At 45.0% G+C, this 18,867-nt stretch overlaps 1 protein-coding gene across 1 annotated transcript; it reads right to left on the reverse strand.

Annotated features, from left to right (window-relative positions):
• Window positions 1-7,401: 7,401 nt before the first annotated feature.
• Window positions 7,402-16,250, reverse strand: LOC119648647 (probable ATP-dependent RNA helicase DDX46). The gene is made up of 7 exons (XM_038050419.1): window positions 16,084-16,250; window positions 15,811-16,002; window positions 14,462-15,317; window positions 9,396-9,905; window positions 8,826-9,316; window positions 7,979-8,663; window positions 7,402-7,923 (listed from the first exon to the last, which is right to left on the reverse strand). The coding sequence occupies exons 1-7, from the start codon at window positions 16,110-16,112 to the stop codon at window positions 7,510-7,512; spliced, it is 3,177 nt and encodes a 1,058-aa protein (XP_037906347.1). The 5' UTR covers window positions 16,113-16,250; the 3' UTR covers window positions 7,402-7,509.
• Between the last annotated feature and the right edge of the window lie 2,617 nt (window positions 16,251-18,867).

Below are 18,867 nucleotides of genomic sequence, written 5' to 3' on the forward strand. Positions count from 1 at the left end.
CCCAGTGAAAGCTGAGTTTGAGCGTGCCGCCCAGACTGTTCAGCGCATCTCTACACTGCTCTACTAGCCTTAAGGATGATGCCACTGTCGGTCAGAATAGCTATGTTACGCTTGGGGCTTGGATCCAGTTGGAATACATTGCAACACCGTACGATTCGCCTACATTGTGTGTATCCGAGAAAACTCCCGTACCGACTCCACAGACCATCTTTGATTCGTCGGTGAAGAATAATGTCTCACAACCTTACAAACACGTCGCTGGTCCTCCACTCTGCCTAGTTGAAAAGTCCATGGCGCAGTTCCTCGTGAAGTTCGGCCTGTCCATTGGGAACGTCAAAAGTTCCCGAGGTACTTTGTCTATGATGTTGCTACAGCCGTAGAGCTTTGCTCTCTAACATCCGACCGCAACGCTACAACATAGAGGTTCAAGGGGAGAGGGTGTAGGAGTACATTTAAAAAATCTGGCCGGCAGTACTGTACATGCGGTTCATTGAATACTATTAAGCTTCGTTCTATAGCACTTGTTGCTCAGCGTCTGCCACCTCACATTAGAAACGTTCGTTAAGATTGAACAAACCCCGGTTGTGTACATCCAAGAAACCATCCTCGGCCGGAGACCACATTTCCTTAGAAAGGACATGTTGTAGGCATAGGAGGCTACACATGTCTTCTTAATTCTCAGTTCTATGTTCAGTCTCTAATTTAACTGAGGATCCAGGATCACACCCACATACTTTACAAGGAGGGAAGAAGCAATCCTTGTTCACTTTGTCGCGACCTTCTGTGCCAGACGCGCGCAAATGTATTCAAGATTACGGCGGTCTGCACGGGGCACTGGCCCATAGGAGACCATGCCGCTAGGCTCAGCATACCCTACAACTCGCATTGCCGAAGCTGCGGAGAAGGAAGGGAAAACCTCGTGCACTTTCTCACGATTGCCCAGCTGGCTAGAGTCAGGCTGCGGACACTGGGTAAACTATTCTTTGGGGACCTCAGAGAGATTTCTAGCTGCAGGGTTGGAGAGCTGCTTTCTTTCGTGAATGCTACGGGCTGGCTCTGAAGATCCGAGCCGGCTGGACTCTGTCTCCCTGCTCCCATAACAACAGTCACGGTCTTAGGAGTTTGCGACATCAAAACGACGCAACAAAGCGCTAATTGGGCTTCCCGGAGCGGCCACTGATACCTACCTACCTATCTACCTTGTCGCGAGTGGTGGAATTTGGATATCTTTGGCTTGGTGGTGAATGGCAACAGCTCCGTCTTTGTTGGATTTATGCCGAGTCCGCACTTCTCCCAACATACCCTCCATAATTTAACTTATAATGGGGAAAACATACCTGACACCAAACCGTTGGTAAACGTTACAACCCTGCTTTTATCCAATATATATAGAGTTTCGTCCGTCACTATTTATTTATTTATTTATTTAATGAGGACAATACACAGAAATCAAATTCCTTATTACATATTGTCCTCAGAGGGAGGAGCAAGTGAATGGCTTATTTTACGCTTAAAACTAGAGAGGGAACTAGAGTCAAAGGACCCAAGCTGTAGGGCAGTGTAGGATCGCTAAAGCCTCAGGATCGTAGAGTGGAAGTAAATCGCGAGCTCCGCGAAGGGTACATCAAAAATGTTCGCACTACATGTGTTATGAGACGAGGCGATACAGAAAGTAATATCCGAGCTGGCGGAGCAATCCATCAGATAATTGCAGAGTTTGAAAAGAGTACACATATCAAGAAAGATACGGCATTGCTGTAGGGAGGGGATATTGAAGGGGTGGAGTCGTGACGAATAATCAACCCGTGGAAAGTTCTTTTTGTAAAAGAGGGCCCGGTTGGTTTTTCGTTGTACAAATTCAAGAGCGTGGCAGTCACGGATGCGGAAGGGAGACCAGACTACGCAGCAATATTCAAGGATGTCTCTGACAAGGGAATTGAAGAGTGTTAAGGAGGGCTGGATTGAGGTAAAGTCGAAATTTTGGAAGCTCTATTGATGATGTCAACGAAGTGGGAATTGAAACGAAATTTGTCGTCGAATATTACACCCAGGTCTTTGAAGGAGGTCAGTAGTGAAGGGGGTTGTCCACTGAAAGAATAGGAAAAGGATGTTGGGGAGGGTTTAAGGGAATAGCGCATCCAGTGGCATTTGTTGACATTCAGTGTTAGCTTGTTGACCGAACACCAACGGGCTAAATTATCAAGGTTGGACTGTAAGAGAGCACAGTCCAACTTAGACGAAACAGAGGCAAACAATTTAAGGTCGTCTGCGTAAAGCAAATACGAGCAGGTGAGGATGGAGGCGAGGTCATTGATAAAAAAAGGGAGAGAAGCGGGCCAAGTATAGAGCCTTGGGGAATACCAGAGGAAGTTGAGAAGGAACGAGATGAGTAACCATGAAAAGAAACTTTGCAGGAACGGTATAAGAGATAGGAGGAAAGCCAGGAAATGATTGAGGGAGGGAAGTCTAGTAATGAAAGTTTAAAGAAGGGGATGTTATGGTCAATGGTAGCAAAGGCTTTGGAGAAATCGATATAAATAGCATGTACCTCCTGTCGTGAATTCAAGCATTTAGCAACAAAGTTGGTAAAGACCAGAAGGTTTGAAGCCGTTGATCTATGTTTCACGAAACCATGCTATTCTTTGACAATGAAGTGACCGAAGTGCGTGGTCAAGCAATCGTTGACGTATCTTTCCAGGATTTTGGAGCAAGAGGAGAAAAAAGAAATGGGGCGGTAGTTCACAGCAAGGGAAGGGTCTCCGCTCTTGAGGATAGGGATGATAAGGGCCTTTTTCCAGAGATGAGGAAAGTAGCGTTCATCTAGACTTTTGTTGTAGATTATACTCAGGGAGAAGGAAATGTGTTTTCTACAGTTAAGGAGAAAGAGACTAGAAAGCCCATCGGGGCAAGGTCCGACATTGGAGTCAAGATTACCAATGGGGAACTCAACCAAGGAAGGCGTAAGGATAGTAATAGGGCGAAAACACTGAAGAGACTTGAAGTAATAAAAACTTGTTGTTTCTTTTTCGTTGGTGTGGATATTTATTCTTGCAAATACCGATATTTCGGGAACCACTTGTTCCCTTCATCAGTGCTAACAAGTTTCAACTTGTTAGCACTGAGTTTCAACTTGTTAGCACTGATGAAAGGAACAAGTGTTTCCCGAAATATCGATATTTGCAAGAATAAATATCCACACCAACGAAAAAGAAACAACAAGTTTTTATTACTTCAATTAATTAATCGTTGGAAACACCGCATAATTTCACTCAGACTGAAGAGAAGTAGGTGCAGAGAAGGTCGCAGGGTTCCTGTGGGGAGTTGGCAGTGGAGTTAGTGAAACTGATACAAGAAGGGAGAGATTGAGTGGGATTACGAGAATTGCGAGCGTGAGACCAAAAGGGTTTTAAGATACCTCGGGCAACGGCGGCTTCGACGCTCAATAAGTACCTTTTACGCGCTTTTCTGACCATTGACTTCACAGTAGAGCGTATAGCCTTAAAGTGAGCAAGGTCGGCGTCATTTTTAGAAGCCCGAAACTTCTTCCGTAGTGTATGTTTCAAGCGAATGTTAATAAGAATTTCCGTTGTGAACCAAGTTGGGTACGAACGTAGGCAGGGAGGCGAAGAAGGGACATAACAGGAGGGGCGATCAGACAGGATATTCTAAAAGGTGTTTTGAGCTTGATCACACGATGAGTTGTATAACAGACGCTAAACCTGAGTTCAGACTATTAAAATTGGTTTTGCGGAAGTTGAACTTGGTGGATTTACGTATGGTTTTGGGTTTTGAACGGGGGAGCTTGGCTTCAAATTCAACCGCGGGGTGGTAAGCGTCAGTTTTGACATACGGGGATGTGCAAGAAAAATAAACACAGGTGGCGCTCGGGGAGGTTGGAGAGGAAGAGATCGAGAGCGCGGCCCAAGGAGTTTTTGGTGGTATTGAAATTCAGAGCAGAGCTAGTGTTCATAAAGGAAGAAAGTGATTAGGCCAGTGGTGCGTGGTGAGGTTGAAATCTCCGCAAAGGAAGAAAGGGTGGGGAATCTGACGGTAAGGAGTTCAGACAAACTGTCGAACAATTCTTCACGTAGGTGGGAAGGGTTTGCATAGGGGACATATACACAAGAAACAATGAACGGGAAGAAGTTGAGCGGAGAGACACGAAAAGCAACAGAATCGAAAGGAAAGTCAGAGGAGGAGAAGGCGAATTCGGCGGGGAGTGTATCTTTTATTGCAATTAGGACCCCACCGCCGGTGGACTTACGAGATGCATCCCGGTCCCTGTCACAGCGGAAAGTGGAGTACCCTTCCGGGAGCTCGGAGTTTAATATGACACCGTCCAGTCAGGTTTCGGAGATACAGATGGCATGGTGTTGCTTAGCCAGCGCGGATAAATTGAAGGCCCCCAGCTTGGTTCTTAAACTGCTAACGTTCTGATAAAACAGACGGACAGTAAACATGGATCCAGTTATATACCTCGGCGAGGCGGGCGGGTTGCCCTGAAATTTACCCGCGAATTGGGGCGCTTGTATGGCTTGATGAATACACCTTCAGGTCACAAAGAAGGGTTGCCGAGGATGTCAACTTCGTGTGGATAAGTAACCTTGAAAGATGCAATCACCCGATCGGTGTTGTTGTTTTTTGTCATTTTAATGCAGGGCAGAGGAGAAAGTAAACCAACTTTGCTCTTTATATAACCCAGAACATCGTCCGTAGAAGTTGTGAACGCTAGCCTGGAGATAAAGAGCTGTTTAAGTGGGGACGCCATCTTTAGTTTGGGGCCACTGGTATGGAGCACCGAAGAGATGGCACCATCCTGAAGCGTGCCTATTTTAACAGTTTTGGTCAAATCGCTACCTTCCAGATCAAACTGGATTCTCCTAGTTCTTACCATGGATATTAGCCAATGTGTAAGATATCCCTCCAATCCTTCCTTGATTTAGTGGGTGCCAACGTTGTTGAATGCTTCATCTATATCCAGGAAGGCAGCTACGGTATGTATGTGTAGTATTTATAGTATAGCGACCGCTCAAGCGCTGCTAATTACTAATTATTAAATAAAGAACGGTTTCTATAGATTTGTCTTTGAGGTAGGCTAAGACTTAAAGATGGCCAGACTCAAGGGGAAACAGATTCTCGATATGGCGGTGAGAATGAAGTCCTTAGTTTCAAACACTGGATCCACGCCAACTTTCCAGCGCTAGGACTGCGTATCCTTGACCTAACTTAAGCTTCTGAATCGGTAACGGGTGGCGAATTCTGTCGTCAACGAAGCGTTTATACTCCAAAGGGTAAACAGCCATCACAACCCTTCTATGTTCTTATGGACGGCAGAAACTGCCAACCTGCGGATGGAGTGTTATCAGCTCCGCTGTTTGGCACGACGTTAAAATGCCCGAGAGGAGGAATGTACCCAAATAGCAGAGTGCAAATCAGCTAAAAGAAGAGTTCGCAACAAACAATAAACAAAAGCAAAACTCGTTGCTCGCCGGACCTGACGGGGTAAATGGGAATTCGTGGGGACTTGGTTATAAACAAGGGAGAAGGAAGGAGGAAAGGAAAATGGGATTCTGCCTAATATTGACCAAATGGACCCCATTGTTCGGGCATTATTCCTTAAACATTAAGTACGGGTCGATGGCAACAACAGATTAAGCCCATTTTTCACCATGAATGAGTCTGAGTAGACAGTTCTTACTATGAAAAATACGAAGGCGCCAGGCCCTGATGGCATCCCGATAGAAGTATATACGAGTAAACTGTTGTTCCACTATCGATCAGGCTTTCTTCTCGATGCATTTAGCGCTTGCCTGAAGGTGGCAATTTTAGTTGCCGCTCGAAGGTGACGGATCTCGCACTGATCGGCAGAGAGAAAGCAGTCTTTGAGCTGCCGTTTATACACCGGCCGCTCATACAATGCTCGAAAAGCTAACCAGGAGTAGACTTGCTGAAGCGATACGTGCTGCTGGGAACTTATCCCCAAAGCAGTTCGGCATTAGAGTAGGGAAATTTAAGGTGGATCCTGTTATGGAGTTTGTGGATGTGGTTTATCGATGGCATTGCCATCGATCTCGACGGGTAGTGTTCCGCGTAACATTCGATGCCAGAAATGCCTTCAATTCCATAAGATATTTTAAGCACATTAGAAAATTTATTCCGCGTGTCGAACTATCGCTTGAGAAAATTGGTCGATTATTTGAGAGATCGATTTTTGCTCTATGAGATGTTAAAGGGTCAAACAAAGATAAAGATCAAGTTGGACTTGCACAGGAATCTATCCTAGGGCCGAACCTCTGGAACGCTTACTTCGATAGTCTGCTAAGATTCAATATGCTGGGAGAGTCGCACCTGGTCTGTTATGTGGATGATGTTGCGGCCGCATTATTAAACAAGCGCAAAACAGACTTGGTATGTTGACGCGACGGGGAAACGGATGGACAACTGCACATGATTTCTACCTTGCACTGAAAACAAAACTGAAATTGTCATCTTGACCAGAAAGATAATCTCGATCTGCGTCCCATATTGGCTGGCGGCGAACCCAACAGTTAAGTATCTTGGGTTAACACCCGAATCGAAGATGAGCTTTTTTCGAGCAAATTAAAGTAGACAAGGCTGCAGCTTGAGTCGCGGCCTAAAGGCAGGTAACGACGAATTCTGGTGGTTGTATATCTACCAGGGGACGTATTCATATGAAAGTAACTTAGTCCGTCCAGCTCTACGGCTTGGAAGTTTATCGTAAGCGCCTTATCCAAGTGCAGAGAGGAGCTGTGCGGGTGTCGACTGTCTATCACACTGTCTCTGAACAGGCCGTGATGGTAAGGATCGTAAAGCCTTCTACAAGCACAGCGGAGAAGACTCAAGAGAGGCAGTTGCCAGTAAAGAACAGTAATCAAGTAGCAACACTTTTAGCAGAATGAGCCAAGAGGCAGATGGACTAATTTAGACATGTGGTTGAATCGGAAGCATACTGAGATTGATTATTTCCTTACCAAACTTCTAAGTGGGCGTGGAGGTTTTCAGTCTTACTTGCACAAGATTAGGAAGGCACGATCATCTGACTGTGTGTTTTGCAATGGAGTGGTAGACAACGCCGATTATACCATTTTTTCTTGTGAAAGGTCGCTGAAGGGACCGACTTGCAAGTGCTTCCTTGAACTAATAACTGCGTTCCTCCCCTCCCTGCCTGTTGGTAGCAAGAACTCCTTGATAAGGCTTCTTAAGCCGGCAGATCGGGAGGGCTAGTCCGAAGTAATGTGTTAAACGGTGCCAGGTCGGTAGTTCGACAAAGTACCGTTGCGGGAGTTCAACACTCTGTGCATCAACACATTCACCTACCCTACGCACAAAAACAAAAAAAAAACTACACACGCAATGCATCTGAAGAAAAAAGGCTCAAAGTACTTAAAATTATTTTATTTATAATTATCCATTACTATTTCACACTGCATATCATCATAGTCATATACTAAACCCAAGTAAATTACAATTGTTCTGAATCTTAACACTTTACAGAACTTTGTAACGTCCCTTGTTGAATACATGATGCGCCGAACTCAATTTTAGCAGCTCCTCCTTAATCAACCTCGTAATCTCCCTTTTAGCTTTCTGCACAGATAATTCACTACAGCTCTCAATAGCCAAATAGAGTTTCCGCTCGCCTTCGGGAGGGTTCTTGCCAGGTGGAACGTAAGTACCACGTACTGTGAGACCGGCTTCCGAATACTCGGAAATTTGTGCGAGCGCCTCCTTTGACGTGACTTTCCACCGCGCTTGCTGTGGGAAGTCATTAATTTCCAATTCTTCTTCGTATTTGGTGAACAGATTTTGTTGTCCGGGGAGAAGACCTTCCTCGTCCTCTTTCGGTTGGTAGTTGAGTTTGTTGTTGAGTTTCGCAGCAAGTTGTTCGGCAACGGTACGAGCCTGGAGGAAGAAATAAAATTAATTTACATTAAATAAAAAAAAATCGATTGCTTACGGTTATTAGAGGCTGCGAACCAGCTCCTTTGAGGATGGCTTCGGCCGCTTGTTGAGTAGCGCCTTTGGCTTCGTAACCCAGATTTTTAGCCACGTTGATTCGCGAAGCCAGACGACGAGCCAATTCAAGCTTGTCGGTTGAAATGGGACCAGGAGGCGTTCCAGGAGCTGCAGGAGCGACACCCGCGGCAGCAAGTACTGCCGGATCCAAAAGACTTGCCGGGTTAGTAGTGGCCGTCGTTGTGGTAGTTGTAGCCGTTCCAGAAACAACAGCGGTAGAAGGCGCAGCGCCATTCGCTGGGACCACAGCAGCCTCCTTAACGTTCCTCTTTGCGGCGAACATGTTCTCAATCTGCTGGTCAATATCATTCTCAATATCTTCCTCGTCATCCGAATCGGCCAGTCCGAGAGCAGCTTTCTGTAATTTTTTACTTTCTTTGACGGCGTTCGCTTCCTGTTCGTCGAATTTGAATCCCTTGCCGCTGAATCCACCGCCTGTATGAACTTTTTTACCCTCTGCCTCTTGGGTTGCTTTGTAAGTGTCCCACAGATTCTGCAAATCATCAGGCACTTTACCACCTGAAAGTTCTAAAGCGCGTATTATATCACCTGCATAGCGTCCTTGATCTGCTGTAAGGAATGTCCACGCGAAGCCTTTGCGGCCAGCTCGCCCTGTGCGACCGCATCTAAATTAGTAAAAAGAAATAGCGAAATTGAATTTCAATGCACTCTTCTCAGCTCAAAAATTCTAAAAGGTGGAATGTCCTTAGAAATAATATTCGCCTTTGTGGAGACTTAACCCTTGAAATATCAACAACAAGGTATGAATGTGAGCGAATTTTTCTTACCTGTGAACGTAATCCTCATAATGGTTCGGGCAGTCATAGTTGATAACCAAAATCAAATCTTTAACATCGAGACCTCTGGCCGCAACAGAAGTAGCAATGAGTAAACGCACCTTTCCAGATTTAAAGTCCAACATGGTCGAATCGCGATCGAACTGATCGATTCCACCATGGAGACTCATGCAGGGATATGATGCTTTCATGAGATCTTTTAAAAGGATGTCGGCGTTTTCTTGTTTGTCGACAAATACAATGATGCTACCGTGTTCTTGATAATGACCCAGCAGTTCCAAGAGCTTGAAGAATTTCGCCTCGTCCTCCAATATTGCGACGTGCTGTTCGACATCCTTACATACGACGGAACGTCCTCCAACTTGAACTTCAATGGGCTTCTTTAGAATTCTCCGCGCCAAGGCTTCCATTTGGCGTGGAAAAGTAGCACTGAACATAACAGTTTGCCGATCGGGACGGATATTGTCGATGATGCGCATTACCTGGCAATTCGAGATTGTGTCATAATTGTTCATAACTTTTGGACCGCAATTTTTTATCTTGAAAAAAGTCAATACTCACTTGTGGCTCAAAACCCATATCGAACATCCTGTCAGCTTCATCCAGCACAATATATGTGACGCGTCTTAAATTCGTTACTCTCCCCGAGTTTGCCGCCAGCATGTCAATCATCCGTCCTGGCGTACAAACGATTATCTCTGCTCCTCTTTTCAGCTCTGCAATTTGCTCTGAAATTCCTGTACCGCCATAAACGCACACAGCCCTCAGATTCAAAGATTTAGAGAACTTCCTGATATCCTTGCCGATTTGCATGCACAACTCACGAGTTGGTGTCATGATGATAGAAATTGGTCCGTCCCCATCCTCCAATGGTGGTTGATCGAGGATATGTCGGAACATGGGAAGAATAAATGCCAGAGTCTTACCGCTGCCAGTTTTTGCGATACCAATGAGGTCACGTCCTGACATTATTGCGGGTATAGCTTGGCATTGGATTGGAGTTGGTTTTTCGAAACCGAGTTTTTTGAGAACTTCGAGCTCCTTTTTCGATACACCGCATTGCGCCCAGGTCTGAAAAATGTTTTAAATATTTATTAGGAAAGAAACTATAACGCATAACGCTGCTACTGTCAATATACTCCTACACCTCCTCCTCTGGGCATGCACATTAAATACGCCTTAGCGTGCAGTGGTTACAACTACATGAGTCCGGATGTTGAAAAATGAATCTTCCTAGACGAAGTATCTCGGACATTCTGAACATGCTCAATGCACTGCACCACACGCAAGCCGAGCTTCAAGAAGAAATTTGCTTTGGGCTCTTAAACCGCGGCAGAGTGAAAGGCCGGCGATGTGTTCACTGGCGGATTAAAGATGGTCTGTGGAGTCGGTGGGGCACCGTTCTCGGATACTGGCAGTCACTCAGGCGTAGCCAGCGTAGCGCTCGCGACAGTTAAAGATGGAATTTACTAATCTCAGAAGGCTCACCACGTGCACCAAACCGAGGAGGATTTTGCCCTCCTATTTGAAATCAGAAGAGCTCTTGAGACACGCGCTTGTAGATTTCTACAGGATTGCAACAGTCGGCATGTGGCACTGGCCAAAGTTCTTTCAGGCACTTTCTTAGAAATTGCCCAGCTTTAGCTAGAGCCAAGCTACGGATTACTACATTCTTTGAAGACCTAAGGGGAAATCTTTCGTTGTAGGATAGGACAGAACTGCCCTGCGTGAATGCTACAGGCTGGCTTTGAAGATCTCAAAGTTTCTCCGAGCGACCACTGATACCTACCTACTCCGCCTATGGATTTTGTTAAAGATACCGAATAGCTTTAACGAGCCATAAACAGCTCGAAGAACTGAAGTTGCTCTAGTCTAGGTCAGAAGAATTTCCAGCTTTCCTTACTGCGGGGATTACTTCAATCCACCTTAAAAAAGACACGATGCAAAATCCCGCAAACACGAGGCAGATTACTTGCTTACTGACCTACTGCAAGTTCATAACGCACATTTTTAACGAAAGGGTCAACGCGCACCACGAAACTAGCGATATTCTGCTCAACAAACAAAAGGCTTGCTGTGTTGGATCAAGGGGTTGCAAATATAAACTTATTATCGACTCGGTATTTGCAGGTCGGAGAACTAGAGGTCAAAGAAATGTTTTCCTGCCGTGACAATTGAACGGAAATTGGTTGGCTTTTGGAAGTCAAGGCAGACTCGACCAAAATTCCATGCATGGGGCACGCAAGTTGCTTGCTCTGTCACAAAAATGCCGCCCAAATCGCATTTCTTCGAGAAGAATAAAATAAATGCACTAAATGTTCGCTATCCCTTCGTTGGCATATGCTTTTCGTATACCTTCTGCTTGGCTGATCACTAAGCCATTTGAACAGCAACTTAAAGTACAATCCAATAGTCAAAGTCGCCAAGTCTGATAAGTGGTTCATCAACCGAGATACTTGCCTCTGGAGTGATGATGTCCAAAAGAAGGACTGCAAGGACAACGACCTTTGTTATAAATTTTTTGTTCCAATTCCAACCGGGAAGCAAAAGAATCGATCGCTGTTACCCGGGCAGCCAATTACAAAGAGACTTGTTAGAAGCCGAACAATTCTGTTACGTTGGTGGCAGAAGCGGTTTTTTGCTTACTGACCGACGAGGGGCAACGAACCGACGGTGCGCACACTTGGAGCAAATTTCAATGGAAGAATTTGCTCGCTCTCCACTATCGGAGGCATTGCCGATATTTGGGGCAATTCCATCTGTCGGCACCACAAGTCGAGTGAATTCAATGGGTTCTTCAATCTTCTCTATAATCGAGGAGTTTAGAACTTCATCTGGCTGGAAAGAAAGCACGACCATCTGCGTCCGTCACGATGCCTGCACCTTAACTGGGTCCGATTGGATACCTTCAGAGTTAACCAGGTGGCCGAGGAATCTCACCTGCGATTGTAGGAATTTGCACTTTTCGACGTGAAGTACTAGTTCGGCCTCAAAAAGACGTTGAAAAGTGCACTCGAGTTGTTCTGAATGCTCGGACTCAGAGGAAAACGCGATCGGAACATCATCCAAATATACAAAACGGAAGTGGAGGTTTCGCACCACAGAGTGGATGAATCTCTGAAAGATTTGTACCGCGTTGCTCAGTCCAAGAGCCATCCTAGTTAACCTGAAAAGTCCGTTCCGTATGCCTTGACTAAGTCCAAGGTCGAGAAAACACGGTAGGTTGCGATAGAGTGGGAAAATCGTAGATGAGTGGGATGGGGTATCGATTTGTAATCGTCTGATCATTTAGACGTGTGTAGTCGCCACAAGGTCTCCATTTGCCATAGGATTTAGGTACCGTGCGAAGTGGCGAAGACAAGCAACTGTCTGAAGGTTTGCAAAAATATCCTGCTTAAGAAGTACTTCAAGCTCTTTCCACGCAACTGCCAGTTTCTGCGGTGGTAATGGATGCATTTTAGAGAAAAGTGGGGAGCCTGTAGTGTTTATGTGGTACTGAACATCATGCACAACGGGTTCAGAAAGACCAGGATCGGTAGTGATGTTGCGGTATTTTGGAAGAAGTGCGCGAATACGGTGAGCAAGTGAGATTGAGATTTTTCCTGATGACTTAAAGAAACTTGTGGGGTCAATGAGGGACCTATCATGTATATTCACACCCAATCCATATCCAATCTGCGCCTAAAATGGGTATACTGATGTCCGCGATAATGAAGCGCCACAGAAAACGCTGGTCGAAGTCCTAAACGCAAGTCTACTTGCCTGTAGCCATACGTGCGGATCGAAGAAGAATTTGCTGCCGCGAGTCCAATTAAATTATGATGCTGGAATACGGGAAGAACCGAAACTTCCAGCGCGGCCCTGCCTGCTCCAAGAGCTTCGACGAATTGCCCGATGTTCACCCTCGCGACATTCCACGGGCACGGGTATTTGGGATGGGGCGTCTTAGATATTCCCTGACAATCATCGATAGGTTCACGCAGTGGTCTGTCGCGATACCTCTGAAAGACATTTGTGAACAATCTTGTGGTGAAGTGCTTTCTCGATAGTGGATCCCACTTTGAGTCCCCGCTTTTCTTAGAGTTGGACAAACTTCTCCGCTTCAAATGCTACTATATAACCGCCTACCATCTGCAGCACAAGGGAATGTTTGAAAGGTGGAATAAGACCCTGAAGGCAGCTATAATGCAATCGCCGTCGCAAGCTCTGCCATTTGTTTTATTTGGCCTTCGGACGGCCAATCGCGAGGAATTCGCTGTAAGTCCGGCGGAACTGGTATACCTCGAAAACCTCATTGAGCCCCTTCAGCGACTTTGGGCTTGACATAAGGGCGACCACCGGTTCGTTGCGTCTACTCAAGTACACAGTGCTAAAGCTGAAGCCACTACCACTCGCCAACCCCGCGAAAAACGTGGACGTTGGTCCCAGAGATCTTGATTCGTGTCGAGGAAGAGGTTGACTCTTCTTAGTTACGACTTCTGATAATGGATAAATTGATACGACAATGCATCTATTCGACAAACATTAGAGAATCGTGATGCTCGCGGACCACATCATTTGCCAATTCGACGTTGAGGAAAATACTCTAGGATGGAAGGACAAGTTGCCCGAGATCATTTTTGCTAACAGATGCTAGGAAAACAAAATCTGCATAAAGCAGTGTATAGGGCACAGGACGTCGGATGTCCCGTGTGGCAGCGTCCGTAACAAAAAAAAAAGGAGTGGCGAGAGAGCGCTTCCTTGATGAACAGCAACAGAGCGGCTTTGATATACCGGCCACGTCCGAGGACTTTTCTTTTCGGATCGTGATAGAGTAATTGAACCCAGCGCACGTGTTCTTCTGGCACTAAATGTTGTCGTAGAGCATAACATGAGTTCATGTGGCACACGGTCAAAAGCTTTCTCTAGATCCAGAAATGCAATGTAAAGAGGGCGATGCTTCTCACGGTGTTTCTCGATGAGTAACCGCGTAGCGTGTATTGTGTTAGTAGTTCCGCAATTTTTTATAAATGCGGCTTGATTCACGGTTATTTCATCGATTTCGTGAATACGGTTTTTGCATCAAGTGCCCTTGGGGCCACCCATTAGTCGGCCATCTTGGGAGAGTGGATTCCACTGCATGGCGTAGCCCGCAATGGAATTGTCGCCCCTCCTTAATGTGTGACCTATACATTGCCACTTCGGCCTTTCGATCAGTGCGCACGAGTGCCAGGCCTGTGCGTCGACCAAGTTCTTCATTTGTGATAGTATCAGGCCAGGGTACTTCGATGATAGATTTGGATTTAATGACATAACATTCCCCTTAGACGGATCAGTTACAGAAGGCAGATCGATTTCGGGAGTGATGGACCTGGGCCGGTCCATAAAAACTGGAGGTCTTGTAACGTGGCGATATGAGGAAATGTGGACGTTACATCTATTTAACATAGCTTAATGAATAGTATCTGCGATTTCAAGTTTAGAAAGTGCACATTATTTATGCGAGCTTTCTCTCTTGACAACATGATTTTCGAAGGTTGCATACTACTTTTTTTCAGTGGTAAACCAACCTTAATTTAGCTAAGTTGTCCAGCACTACCACTGGCCAACAAAGTCTTAGTCTAGATTCTTATATTACAACCACTCACCTTGATTGGCTTCGGACATCCTTTGCCTTTCACTTGAATCCCCTCCAATTCTTCCTTGTATTTGTCCACCTCTTGTTGCGTCAACCGTGCAATCTCTGGCACTTCAACATAAAAGTTCTTCCGGAAAGGAGCATAATCAACCCCGGAATGGTCAATCTTCGCCAATTCCTTTCTGTGCTTATTCGCCAAGCTCGCAGCGGCGTCCTTGATGTCCTCAAATTCTTCTTCACTCGAATATTCCAAGCCATCTTGGTTCTGCTCGATCAACTCGCCTTTGCTTTTTGTGGTCATTTTCTTCGCCACTCCCGTAACAATCATGACGCCACCTGAATTCTGAGCTGCTCCAGGAGCAGCTGTTGCAGGCTTTGAGATCTTATTGACCTTCCTTACTTCCTTGTCAACTTCTTGCATGAAGGCATCGAGCGGATCGATCTCTTCCTCCTCCACTTTATCATCCCCATTGTCCTGTTTCTTGTCCTTGCTGTCTTCTTCGTCCTCTGAATCGTTCTCCAAGCTCCATTTCTTGGCAGCCGGAATGGCGATCGTTTTGATTTCTTTCTTGCTGTTTTCAAGCTCCTTGAGTTTGCGTTCGGCACGCCAGCGTTCAATTCGCTCGCGACGCTTGATCATTTCCAACTCGAGGCGCTTTTGTTCTTCTTCTTTGTCGATAACGGGCTCCGGCTCTGGTTCAGTTTTGATTTCTTCTTTTATGCGTTCCGGAGCTGGTTTTTCTTTGATGTCTTCCTTTTCTCGAGAGCGCGATTTTTCACGGCGAGCATCTCGCTCACGGTGGCGGTCGATGTCACGATCACGTTCAAGCCTTTCTTCGCGTTCACCACGGGATCGGGAGCGACGGCTGAAAGGAGAAGAAATAACATTTTGAGTAACTTGAAAAACTTTCTCAATTCTGAAACGGTTTCTTTAGGTTAATTATTTGCGGTTAGCTTTTTGGTAGAAATTGGTGGAGATTTCTGTAATGCCGCGGGCACAATTAATTGTGGTTTCGTTAGAACTTGAGGACCATAGCACCTAATTGTGGCGGAAATGAGAGACACGCATCATATCCAGAGGCTTCAATGCTGCCACTCAAGTAGACACTGATAAGTATCGCTGTGGCAATCACTGCGGGATTCCGATTGGGGTCGAAAATTCAATTGGCCTGAAAAGGACTCAAACGGGACCCAAGCAAAAGCCGCGAATAGCCACTTAGAAGTAGCCTCAACTTGGAAGCAGCAGAAAAGGGGAACTGAAGACCTATTTTTATATCTTCCTAATAGGCCCTCTTTTCTCCAGTTTTCGCTAAGCAGCCTCCCTGCACGCTTAAGAGGAATAATAATAATTCAACTCACTGTTTTCTGTCTCGGGGATACACTGGCGAACGGCTTCTCCGCCTCATACGTGGTGACGGTGTCCGTGACCTCCGCCGGATGCGTCTGTTGTCTTCGCGGCCGCGGCTTCTGGAACGCCTCAGACGCTTCCTTTCCCGATCCATGGAAGTGGAGCGACTCCGCGAGCGTCTCCTTTCCCGATCCCTATCTCGCCTGAAAATTGAAAACGAAGCGTTTAGTTAACCTCATTCTACAACAATGTCTGAGGCATCTTTTCAGAGAGATTCCACTCACCCATTCGCAATGCTGCGTGAAGGTTTCATCGAAAATGGTGGTCAGAATGATAATAATTTATTTGATGATGGGTGCACTGTAAAATGTACGTTGATTTAAATAGAATTGTAAACAGTTTCGTAAAGTTTTCCTTATACACCCGGGAAGGGGAGAAAACAATACACGAATGTCAGATGGTTGGCACTGTCAATTGTGACATTTGGGTTTTAGTTCCTTAATTGAGAAATAGGGGGCACCTTAGGATTATAATTTCTTAATTTTCTATCGGCCGGGGTTTCCCCATTTATATATCAGATGGAATATTTCAGGAAGAAGTTGAGAAGTGTATCTCGCTGGAGCGAAAAATACAATGTAGTCATTTTCTAGGGAAACCTTTCCATATTAGAATTTTTCAAATATGCCGAAAATTCATTCAAATGATATTTTTATTTTTTTATGAAGCTGCTAATACAGGATGCGGCAGCATAACTTCCTTTTTTAAAATGCGCGCCACTCAGTTAGTTGATGTCATAGCGGAGCGCTAGTGGTCTCGTTCAAGAGGGGATACTGTAAAGTTTTGTCCCGACACGGTTGAGTCGCCATCATGCGTTGGAATAGTGACGAGCGTGCCTTTGCCGTTGAGGTTTACTTTTCAAGCGGATGTTCGGTTATTGCAACACAGCGTGCATTTCGGAACCGCTTTAATTTAGCCCCGTTGGCTCCCGTCCCAGACCGCAAATCAATTGTTACATGGGTCACTACATTCAGACAAACTGCAAGTGCGACAAAAGGAAGAACTGGAGTCCCTCGGCCCGTTAGATCACCTGAGAACATTGAAGCAGTGAGAGCGTCAATGTTGCGATCGCCACGGCGTTCTGCGCGCAAACACGCATCTGCCCTTGGACTATCCGATCGTTCTGTGAGAAGAATTCTTCATGATGATCTTCATTTTCATCCCTATAAGATGGCGATAGTGCTGGAACTTTCAGAACGTGACTTCAATTCTCGGATGAACTCGTGTGAGCTTCTTCTTGATGTCGTTCCCGGGGGTGCTATTGTTTTTTTTTAGCGATGAAGCCCATTTTCATTTGTGTGGGTCGGTTAACAAACAAAACATGCGCTACTGGGCTGACACCAACCCTCGAGAATTGCATCAAAAGCCTTTGCATTCACCCAAAGTCACAGTGTGGTGTGCAATTTCCTCAGCTGGAATTATTGGTCCCTGGTTTTTTGAGGAAAATGAGGTTACAGTGACAGTGAATTCGGACCGGTATGTAAACATGCTACAGAGTTTTCTTTTCCCACGGCTAGAAAATTTGGATTTGGGGGACACTTGGTTCCAACAAGACGGAGCAACAGCACACACTTCAAGAGCATCGATGGCTGTTTTGAGGGAACACTTTCCAGAGCGCCTTATCTCAATTAGAGGCGATTTGGAATGGCCGGCACGCTCTCCCGATCTGTCCCCTTGTGATTTTTTTCTATGGGGTTTTTTGAAATCCCGTGTTTATGTGAACCGTCCAAGAACCCTACAAGATTTGAAGACCAATATCCAAGAAGAAATTGCCAACAACACCTGCTATGCTAACAAGAGTCATGACAAACGCCAGAAATCGGTTTACGCAATGTATGGAGAATGGGGGACGTCACCTAACAGATTTGATCTTCAAAACAATGTAAAATGTAAAGTTTTTACTTTAAACATGTACCTACATTATAAAAAGTAAATAAATATTTTCCGATGCATACAATAGTTTTTATTGAGTTTTGAAAAAAGGAAGTTATGCTGCCGCACCCTGTACATACACAACGTATTCTATACAGCGTGTTTCAAAACAATCGGGCAAAAGGTATCCCTCATGTAATTCTAAGTAAACAATTTAAATTATTTTTTTTCGATTTCCCAACCGTTTAGCTGCCACAGTGTATTTCAATTTTTTACACAAAGATTACTCCCTAAAATACTAAAATCGCAACAACTCAACTGTGATATCTGGGGTAATGAAATAAACTCTGGATTGTCATTAAGACTGCAGTCTAAAATATGAATTGCAATCTGTATAAATAACGTATGGTCAAATCCAAGCCACTGCCCAGTGAAGGTACAGATGCTCACAAAATTGAAGGCACAAGTGGTAATTTATTGCTTTGGATCATATTACATTAAAACTGCGGCAAATGAAACAGTTTTTTAGTGTTTTCAAAAGCAATATATTCCTCTTAATAACATAATAAAAGAGCATCCATTTAAATTAACATATACATGTGATATAAAGACTAAGAACAAAACAAAATATGCAACACAAAATTGAAGACACAAAGAAATTAAATCTGTAATATTCCAGTTTTGTTGCCCTTTTAGTACTTCGTTGGGTATCCTCGGGCATCTATCACTGCTTCCAATCGTCTAGGCATACTTTCAACTAATTTCTTCGTAGTATTCGATGCGATATTTTGTCAGTCTTGAAGAAATACGTGTTTAACATACTTTAGTTAGTGATGGACACTTTGCGGATAGCTTTTTCAGGTTTTGTATAAACCAAAACCTTATTAAAATCGATTTACTGTCGTTGTGTCTGTGGAGGTGAAAATCTTCAAAAGACTCTGGCCTGGGACCACCCTCAACTTCATCCCTACCCCGTGGAACCATCTTTACGTATTACACCACGGGGTGGAGTTTCCTTACTTTAGCTACCCGCGGGGTTCGTAACCGCGCTTTCCTCACTTCTTCTACATTTCGCAGCTTACCCTGAATTACTGCGTCCATGAAATTGATTGCATCCCAGTCTTCCTGCAAGCTACCAT

Source organism: Hermetia illucens, chromosome 2 (genome assembly GCF_905115235.1).
Source record: "Hermetia illucens chromosome 2, iHerIll2.2.curated.20191125, whole genome shotgun sequence".
Classification (NCBI taxonomy): domain Eukaryota; kingdom Metazoa; phylum Arthropoda; class Insecta; order Diptera; family Stratiomyidae; genus Hermetia; species Hermetia illucens.